The 11,020-nt window shown below is 34.8% G+C and overlaps 1 protein-coding gene and 1 pseudogene across 1 annotated transcript in view; both read left to right on the forward strand.

The window, feature by feature from the left end:
• Nucleotides 1–2,437, forward strand: part of LOC107599464 (ras-related protein Rab-3B-like) — a 3,179-nt gene extending 742 nt beyond the window's left edge. Inside the window, exons 2-4 of the mRNA XM_016291061.1 lie at nt 737–855; nt 932–1,056; nt 1,126–2,437. Coding sequence (XP_016146547.1) covers nt 737–855; nt 932–1,056; nt 1,126–1,310 — 429 coding nt within the window. The 3' untranslated portion in view covers nt 1,311–2,437. The remainder of the gene's footprint in view (nt 1–736; nt 856–931; nt 1,057–1,125) is intronic.
• A 4,605-nt stretch (nt 2,438–7,042) lies between these two features.
• The window catches only part of LOC107599466 (nardilysin-like), a 4,841-nt pseudogene continuing 863 nt past the window's right edge, over nt 7,043–11,020 (forward strand).

Consider the following 11,020-nt stretch of genomic DNA (forward strand, 5'->3'; position numbering starts at 1 on the left):
TGATAATCTTATGTACCATTTTTAATGTATTTTTTCCTAGGGTAAATGAGCAACATTGTTATAAAACTAGGCAAAGTCTCATGGATATTACATTATGTTGTTTTAAAACTATGTATGGTCGTAGGTCTTTTAGATATTCTGGGGCACTTTTGTGGAATAAGTTACCTCTGGACATTAAAGGTATTTCGAATATGGTTAGTTTTAGTTTAAAAGCTAAAAGTTTGTTCTTAAGTAGGTTGTTTTGTTGATGAATTTGTATTACGTACGTGGTCATTTGTGACTGTACATTTTTGTAGATGTGGAATTTTATTAGTAATCTTTGTATTTATAATGCAGCGCCAGTGTACCTGTTACCGGGAGTGAAGTTTGTGCTTTACATCAAGGACCACAATGGAAATAAGTTTTGTTTTAAACTTTATTGTGTTATCCTTGATGAATAGAGTGTTATCACTACTTTTTTTGTCAAATAAACAAACAAACAAAACAAAGATAGATTGAATTGACTGCATCAAATTAAATGCATCTACCCTAGCAAATGAAATAGCATAGCAAAAATAAAGAGGAAATGATGGGGAAAAGAGGGAAGAATGGGTTCAGGATTCAATCCTGCATCTCCTGAATGAGCACCACTGATCAATGTGTATCTTGTTTCCTAAACAATATGACAGGCCTCTGACAACTACTATTTTTGGCATAAATGTATAATGAATTTGTGAATTTTCTGTGTTGTCTATAGGATACAGCGGGACAGGAGCGGTATAGAACTATTACAACAGCTTACTATAGAGGAGCCATGGGCTTCATCCTCATGTACGACATCACAAATGAAGAGTCCTTCAATGCAGTGCAGGACTGGTGAGCAGCTTTAATCCGGAATCAATAGAGTTTTATCCACTGAAGTTATATGACATAAATGCACTTTTCCTTTTAGGGCAACACAGATTAAGACCTATTCATGGGATAACGCTCAGGTGATATTAGTGGGGAACAAATGTGACATGGATGAGGAAAGGGTGGTGCTTTTTGAAAAGGGGAAACACTTGGCCGACCAGTTAGGTAAGTTGTGTCCAGTCTTTCATCCAATTTATTGGATTTGATCTGATTTCTTTGGCTACTTTCTCGCAGGGTTTGAGTACTACGAAGCCAGCGCCAAGGAGAACATCAACGTCAGACAAGTATTTGAGCGCTTAGTTGACATTATCTGTGTGAAGATGTCCGAGAGAGTCGATACGGATCCACCCATGGTCACCGGTGCCAAAACCACCCGGCTAACCGATAAGCCGCCCCAGCTACCTCAGAATTGTTGCTGATTTCCATCTCGACTCATATGCCAACGTATCAGCAGCAGATCCGATGTTGTTTGGTTTGATCTTATGTTATATGGCGATTGGAACCAATCTGGGGTGCGTTTCATAGTATGATACATCGTTAGAAAAATTAACTAGCTAGTTACGACTGTTTCTGGAAATCGTAGTAACATGGTCGCACCTTCATCGTTTAAACATGTTGGTCCAACAAAATAGAATTGTCGTTAATGACGTCGCACACAGGCATTGGAGTAAAAACTTCTGATAAATAATCGATTCGTTCATTTACTCAAACAACAGAACGCTGTTCATTTTTTAAAATCACGTTAACATGTAGTATGTAATTGGTGTACACTTTACATTTGGTTGTTTCAATACACATCTTCTCTACAACGTTATTTCTAACTTCGACGAATGTAGCATCTAAGGATTGCTTAACTATTTTATTCCCCTTGGTTTTCTTTATTTGATGTACGATTCATCACATGTTCCTTTTCCGTCACACTCCAGGGTTCCCATATGCAGTTACACACATGCGCACTCTTCAAAAACGCTGCTCATTGTAGACACGCTAAAATACATATAAAACAATGTATATTTAGACGGCATGCTAACAAGAAACTATGCTTCTAACCACAGACCAAAAGTAGTAGTTCCTACCACGCAATTTTGCGAATGTTCCTTGGAACTATGGTTTCGGGAAACATTGAATCATTGTAGATCGCGACAGAACTTGCGACCATAGTTGGCTAACGATGCGGGAAACGCACCCTTGTTTGTTTGTAGCTGTCAAACACATGAAGTAGTTCAGTAATAATAGTACACTTCTAACTTAATCAGTCCATAGGAAACTCAAAGCAGGGACTAGAGCAAAGCACAAAAACTATTACTTGGCTCTCAGAACTTAAGTGTTCACTGTTGAAACTAGATTTAAAACACAATCCGTTGCGGCACAATCTTGCTAATCTTATGAATTATATATTGAGTGTAGTATATGAGTACATTTAAGGGAATAGTGCACCCAAAAAAAAAAATTGTCATCATTTGCTCATCCTCAAGTTGTACCACATTTTTATGAGTTTCTTTTTTCTGTTAAACACAAAATAAGATATTCTGAAGAATGTTGTTAACCAAACAGTTGATGGTAGCCATTGACTTCTATTGTATGGAGAAAAATACTATAGAAGTGAATGGCTACCAGCAGCTGGTTGGATCTAAAATGGGTGAACCATCTCAATAGTGAAGGTAAAATGGTGTATATTATGTTAAAAGGCACAAATATGAACTCAGACTTTTGCAAAATGGCCATTATGCAGTTTTCAGGGTGGTTTCAATGCTCTGATTTGATTGGATCAGAAGCAGATGCACATTGTACGTTGGACTCCATCTATTAACTGCTGGCACAGTATGTGTTTTGAGAAAATGAGCACTTGCTTAAGCTATCTTTGTTAAGAGAGAAAAAAATTTGATGTTTAGTGAATTCATGATTAGGTACGCTAAATAAAATTCATGTCTTACACAAAAAGCAGAAGCAGATGCACATTGTACGTTGGACTCCATCTATTAACTGCTGGCACAGTATGTGTTTTGAGAAAATGAGCACTTGCTTAAGCTATCTTTGTTAAGAGAGAAAAAATTTGATGTTTAGTGAATTCATGATTAGGTACGCTAAATAAAATTCATGTCTTACACAAAAATATGATATTAAATTCATGTTAAACTTAGTATTGTCAGAAACCACATGTAACAGTTGTTAGTAATAATAGACTGAACACAATCAGCACATTTCATAGTCAGGTGACGTTCAAAAGATATTATTCTTCACTCAAGTCCTCGAGCAGAACGGCGAGATATATTGTGAACTCGTGCCAGGATGTCTTTATATTTCAGAAACTTGTAGCAAATCCTTGTGGGTTCGTGTATGTATAATCTACTTTGGATTTTTATCAAGTGACGTACGAGTGTTTTCTGTAACTATAGTCGAAAATATTCAGAATGAGATATTTTTAATTCAGATGTTATAGGCTACTTTTTGTTTTTCTGAGTAGATATTTATTTTTATGCTGCTGGAATATATAGTTGTACCTTTGCTGTCAGTGTATTTTGATTTGTAGACAATTTGCACTGGGGCGTACAGTGATTGTACAGTTGTGAATGTTACTTTTAGATGCAATTTGTAACAATAAAAGCACAAATCACATATAATAATAGTAATATTTACGTGTCATGTCTGTCATTGTATGTATGCTATGCTGATGGCCAGTATAATAAAGATATATACTGTATATACTATTTGAAATGAAAACTTTCAAAATTCACTAAAACAAAGAGCTTTAATTACAGTATCCTTATTCTTCATTTTAAAAAATCTGAATTTTAATTTATGGTCTTAGATTAAACAACGAATATCTGTCTGTCTATCAAATCTATCTTTAGCTGTGTTATTTTATTATGTATATACTATTATAGTATTGATTAATATTTTGAATGACCTTTTATTTTTTAATTTTCACTTTTAACTTTAGTTTAAGTTAAATTAATTTTAGGTGCTTTTTTCTTTTTATTAGCTTTTTAAAAATATTTATATATAGCTTTATTGTTATTTCAGTTTAGTAATTTTTATAACTCAATTTAAAGGGGTCATATGATGCTATTTCAATTTTTCCTTTCTCTTTGGAGTGTTACAAGCTCTTGGTCCATAAAGAAGATCTGTAAAATTACAAAGACTAAAGTCTCAAATCCGAATCCAACCACACCTACCTAAAACGGCTCATTCTAACACGCCCCCACATATCTACGTCACTATGTGGGAAGATTTGCATAATGCCGCCCAAATGTTCATGCAAAGAAAGAAGGCGTAACTTTTATTCTCGCTGTAGTATTGTTGCCGTTGCCATGTTGTGAAGACGCTGTGTGCTTCGTTGTGAAAGCGAAACTACTTTGTTTGGTCTTCCAAAAGAGGACGATATCTGCTTCGTCATGCCTGGAGCTGATCCGTGCTGGTCGCTGAGGAAATACATCAACTTCGCGCTGTGGATCGCCGGATCGGCTCTCACCGCGGACAAAGCGGAGTCCAGCCCGGGGTCGTCACATGTGGTTGCCGCAAGCCGTTCTCAAGCATGCTGGCCATTCCTCACTCAAGCCTGCCATGTGTGACGCTGTGTGTTTCATTGTGAAAGCAAAACTACTTTGTTTGGTCTTCCAAAAGAGGACACGACTAGAAATCAGTGGTTAAGTTGTATTTACAACACTGTTCCAACAATTGCCTCGTTTATAATGGGGTTTAATGTTTTTGTTTCGTCGCTCCGGCCGGACAGGGAATCACAGTATGGTAGGGGTGTAACATTTCTGTCTCACGCTTCAGGTATTCGGCACTGGATAGCTGGCCAATCACAGCACACCTCGCTTTTCAGAACGATGAGTTTTGTAAAAATCAACGCGTTTCAGAAAGGCGGGGCATAGAGGAGAAACAATAATGTACAGTATGTGGAAAATAATGTGTTTTTGAACCTTAAACCGCATAAACACATTTCATTACACCAAATACACAAAATAATGTTCTTTTTAGCAACATCATATGACCCCTTTAAGGTTTTGAGTATACGTTTGTCATGTAATAGACTACTCGACCAATCAGATTTGTTCTTGTTTTTCACGCCATGGTCTATCAGCCATTGAGAAGAATTCAGTGTAGTAGGTGTGCTCTTCAAGAGCGTTTACGTCTGTGTAACATCCGTAATCCCATCCTCAACAGAAACTGTACAGTACAGGAATTGTTTGCAGAAGTTTGATTATCAGAACGCTTTTTACTGTTGTCTTATTGCAGGCCCTGAAAGAGATTAGTAGCTGCTGGAGTTTTAAAGGGGTCATATGATGTTGCTAAAAAGAACATTATTTTGTGTATTTGCAAAAAATCGCGCGAATATGAATGTGGTTTTGCGCAGCTGGTCAGTGAACAATGGCTCTGTGTAGTTAATGCTGCTCAATGTGAAAGTCCGCAGGTGATGGAGATTTACCACTGATTACAGAACCAGCTTTACTGACAAGTTGCGCGTTAAATATTGCATGCTATTTATCGTGTAGCCCTAGTAAGTAACAAGTCTGCCACGTTTGTTCTGACCAACTGAGGAAAAAAAGCATTACCATAAATCTCCCTACAAATGGTGATTAAATCTAAAGATCGGTTAGCTCATATCACATCAAACCGTTCAAATTATTATTATTGTTATACTTTATTCTCAAATGATTAATGTTAACAACATCAGCATTGGTGACTATGAGTATAGTGTGTATTAGCGTGTAGATTTCAATTTCTGCACAGTCTAATCTAATACTCATACTCTTCGAATTTCATATTAAGAAATGATTTTAACCCAAAAAGCAAACTATGCTCCCTTCAAACTGGTTTTCTTTAAAATACAAATCTTTGTAATCCCAGGCTATCTGTAATCAGGAGCACATTTATAACTGGAATATAACTTAATTTCATATTAAGTTCGTGTATCATAAACATATAATCCTTTATGGATTACAATCCACCATCAAAATGATACATTTACTTCTGGTTGCTGTGAGAAAAGGCTATAAACGATCCTTCACCTGCAGGATCATTAAGTTCGTGTATCATAAACATATAATCCTTTATGGATTACAATCCACCATCAAAATGATACATTTACTTCTGGTTGCTGTGAGAAAAGGCTATAAACGATCCTTCACCTGCAGGATCCTCACATGCGATAGCCTAGTAGCCGGGACAATTTCTTTATGTTTACAGATGTGGCGTAATGACGCAGTGCCATGCTCGAATTTCCCGCGAAAACCTACCTGTACCACTCAAATTAGAAAACATTATTATAAGATGACCGTTGTAAACGGGGCTAAAGTAAGGCGATAGTTTTGAACACTGGCTGGTTATGTACTTGCTCAAATATTGATTTCGGATCATTTTTTACCTAAAAAAGTTACGGACTGCAGCTTTAAATAAAAATAAAATAAAAATGTAAACACTAAAAACTAAACTTAGTTGTTGTACTTAAATGATATAAGAACTTAGGCATAAATAAATAACAATATAATTAATTAAATTAAACCTAAATTCATTTTAAATGCTACAAAAATGTAGGAATAAATAAATATCAAATAAAGAAACAATAATATATATTAAAAATGTAAATATTAAAATGAAACAGGATATATATTTTTATGTGTGCCCCAAAATTTTGAACAACATACAGTACTGATTTCATACTGATAATTAATTATATGATTCATTAACTCTCAAATCTAAGTCTATAATTTGGAAACTTTCATAACAAATGTGCCATTTGCAGAAACCAAGACACTGATCTGAAGAACCTATTGTGTAACAATGGAGAATGATTTTTATCTCCAAACAACTCAAGAACCCTATTCAGTAAAAATGGTTCTCCAGAAAATAATCTCTGAAGAACCTTAATTTTTAAAAGTTGGTTTTGCTCATATCCTTGAATTCTATTGGCTTCATTAAAGACAAAACCAAAAAAACTCAACACTCTCTTGGTTATGCCTTTTCTCAGGATCTATGAAGAAATCCAGAAGATTGAAGCCAGTGAGTTTCACTATTAGCAGGTAATGAGTTCTCTTGAAAATCATCTGAAATCATTTATAGACCAGATGCAGGGCTTCATCTGTCATATATTTGTTTTTTATACCAGACGGAACCAATTGAGTTTGTGGAGAACATTTGTGAAAACATGCAACTTTTCCCAAAAGAGGACTTCTTGTGTGGAGACCAGCTGATGTTTGAACACACTCCAGAGGCATGTTATTATCTGTAGGACTGAGCTTACAATGCTAAACATTTTATGCCCGTGGTTCTGAGGTTTAATCTGATATGTCTGATATATGGTTGAAGGTCATCTCAGCTGCTTTGACACTCTTGACTCCAGCGACAGCCAACATATTACTGCTGTCACCCGAGCATGATGGGCTCTGTCCTCTGAAGAGAAGTGGTTTGGGACGCAGTACAGTGTTGAAGGTAATCCACCACAAAGGATCGGGGAAAAGTTAGGTTTTTTGGTATTTTTAGGGATGCACCGATATTAAAATTCTGGCAGATACTGTTAGCTGCTCAACAATAAATTAATTAACTTAATATAAATATAAATATAATATAATATTAATTATTATTATATTGATTAAAATATTGATCAAATTCTATAGTTTTTGTTAAAATAAAAAATGAAACACTGAAAACTGTGATATTCTTTCAAAATAAAAATTGTCTCTAAAAATACACAATAAAAAAATAGGCATAGAGATGCACAGATATTAAAATTGGGGTTGATAAAGATTTGATAGCTGATAACTGAAAAAATGGCAGATTTTAAAATTCCCTAATATTTTGTTTAAATAACATTTTTTTTTAATTAGTCATGTTAAATGCTACAAAAAACATAAGTATATATAAGACATAAGTAGATAGATAGACAGATAGACAGACGGACGGACGGACGGATAGATAAAAGACTAACAAAAAGGTTGTTGATGTGGCATAAATATATATAAAATAAAATTAATTAATATTTCACTAAACAAATAAATATTAATACTTACGAAAAACCACAGTTGGTTATGTGGCTTAAATTTTATATACATATACAGTGGTGTGAAAAGGTTTTTGCCCCCTTCCTGTTTTTAAAATTTTTTGCATATTTTTAACACTTAAAAGATTCAGATCATCAAACAAATTTCAAGTAAATACAAAATGCAGTTTTTAAATGATGATTTCATTTATTAAGGGAAAAAAGCTGTCCAAATCTACGTGGCCGTACGTGAAAAATTAATTGCCCCCTCCTGTTAAATCATGAAAGAACTGCAATTAACCACATTATTTTAGAAAGCTGAGTTAAATTTCACTAGCCACACCCAGGCCTGATTACTGCCAGACCTGTTGAATCAAGAAATCACTTAAATAGAACTTGTCTGACAATGTGAAGCATGCTTAAAGAGCAACACATCATGCCGCGATCTAAAGAAATTCAAGAACAGATGAGAATCAAAACAGTTGACATGTATCAGTCTGGAAAGGATTATAAAGCCATTTCTAAGGCTTTGGGACTCCCAAACTGCCTGTGAGTTATATAGTACATTTGATTCTTTTGAACAAACTAATTGTACCAGTAAAACTTAATTCTTTCATTAATCCTATAGTTGCTTCTAAAACTGATCGTAGAGCACCTGGCCGACTTCAGCGCCACTCCAGATGTGTTAAGAATGTTCATTGAGCAGCTGGAGAAAACCTACTACATCATCCTCATCAAGCCAGATCGACTTGGAAAGTGGGTAACCGCAGATTTCACACCACCACGATCTCCTTTCGCATCATTTGAAGCAGATGAAGTCTGACTTCCTGTGTTTCAGAGATGTTCGAGTGCAGATCCTGGAGCACCATCGCTGGTCTGTGATGCAGAAGTATAAAGCCATCATGGCGGACCTTAGTGTGACTGATCTCATGGACTTTGTGAATCGCTTCAAGGCCGAGTTATTTGTGGAAGGACTCGTACAAGGGAACTTCACAAGTGCTGTGAGTCTTCTTGATGATTTATTTCATTTTAAGCATGTATTAAAACTGTAATTGCTCACAATTTCTGCACAAACAGAAATCCAAGGAATTTCTACAGAGTAAGTTGACTGCTTCTTCTGTTTGTTAGATATGATATAATAGAAGTATAATGTAAATGTTTTATGTTATATAATAATGTGTGTAATATCGTATTGCGTATTATGTTATCACTCTTTTGGAAGTACAATAAAGTAAATATTTTATATTCAGTCAGTTTAGTTCTTTATTTTCTAAAAAAAAATTATAAAAATAATTTTGAGGTAGCACGTAACACATTTTACATTGCCAGGTTACTTTTTGGAAGTAAAATTACAAAATAAAATTATTTTTTATTTATTCAGTTTACTTACAAAGTATATACTTACAAAAAGTAAATTACATTTTTTATAAAATTACTTTTTGGTAATGTTGAGGTAGGTTGTTACATGTAATGCATGTTATGTTATTAAGTTGCTTTTTGCAAGTAAAATAACTAAATAAAACTTTTCTTTTATTTAATTACAAAAAGTTGAACTTACAAAAGTTCATTTTATATATTTTATTTAAAAAATGTTATGTTTAGGAAACATGTTACATGTAATGAGTGTTACATTATCAGGTTACTTTCTGGAGGTAAAACAACAAAATAAAACTTTGTATTTATTCAATTTACTTACAAGAATGTATACGTACAATACTTAATTTTTACATATTATAAAATTATATATTATAAAAAAATATTTTTTGTTAATTTTGAGGTGATGTTACATGTAATGCATGTTACGTTATCAGGTTACTTTTTGGTAGTAAAATAAAATAAAATCACTTTTTATTCCACAAAAAGTTTATATATTTTATAAAATATTTTTTATGTTCATAAGAAAAAATATGAAGCTGAAAGAAAATACTAAATATTAATGTTTTTTAGAGCAGATTCACAACAGTCCATAAATTTAATAAATGATGTAATAAAAAATAAACTATGTTGGGTTTTTTCATTATTCAACATTTGTAGGAATCAGATTATGGGGGGAGATGCAGGTTTTTCTACTTTCAAAGGGAGTGTCACCAAAAAACTGAACTGCTCGGTTAATTAAGCGTAGAATTCATAGTATAATATCTTTTTTCAGATAAGTGACATGTTTTTTTTTTTATTCATGTAATTTATTTACTGACAAATACAGCATCCTGGTGTTTTACAGGAAACTCCAGTATAAAGCTCCTCCAGCTGAACCTCCTGTCCTGTTCCGAGTGGTGGAGTTACCACAGATGCATCACTTATGTAAAGTCCAGTCCCTCAATAAAGCGGATGCTAACTCCGAAGTCACAGTATACTATCAGGTAATGGTCAGTTAGCAGTCCATGTGACTCATGTGCTGTATATTTCAGATCTTCTCAAACCGTTTAGCAGCTTTGTGTGAGAAACTCCAAAATGTTGCACTTCAAGTGGTTTTTGTTTCCAGACAGGGCTGAAGAACTTGCGGGAACATACGCTGATGGAGCTGCTTGTGGTGAGTTTCATCGTTGCTCAAACTGAAAGTATGGGGTATTGTCCTTCTTTCTTAAAATCTTGTATTTTTGTGTTCATCAGATGCACATGGAAGAACCCTGCTTTGATTTCCTGGGGACAATGGAAACTCTAGGGTCAGTTATGAAGCGCCATGTCTTTCCATATTTCTGCTACAACACAGATCTTGTTTGACTCTTCTTCCATCAGGTATCAGGTATACCCATCCTGCAGAAACACCTCCGGTGTCCTTGGCTTTTCAGTTACCATTGAGACCCAGGCGACCAAGTTCAGACAAGATTTATGTGGAAAACTAGACGTTTATCTAGTCCGTTTTCTTTGTGAATATTAATAACGTTTTCGTTTTGCCTCTCGTAGCACTGACTTTGTGGAAGGTAAAATTGAAGCTTTTCTTGTCAACTTTGGGGAGAAGATGGTTCACTTGTCAGAAGAGGCTTTTCAAACTCAAGTGACAGCCCTAATCAAGCTGAAGGAGTGTGAAGACACGCAGCTCGGGGAAGAAGTGGACAGGAACTGGTTTGAAGTGGTCACGCAGCAGTATGTCTTTGACAGGCTCAATAAAGAAGTGAGAAATCAGTCCATATATTCCTATTCTTTATG

Source organism: Sinocyclocheilus grahami, unplaced genomic scaffold (genome assembly GCF_001515645.1).
Source record: "Sinocyclocheilus grahami isolate Dianchi unplaced genomic scaffold, SAMN03320097.WGS_v1.1 scaffold267.1, whole genome shotgun sequence".
In the NCBI taxonomy this organism is placed as follows: Eukaryota; Metazoa; Chordata; class Actinopteri; order Cypriniformes; family Cyprinidae; genus Sinocyclocheilus; species Sinocyclocheilus grahami.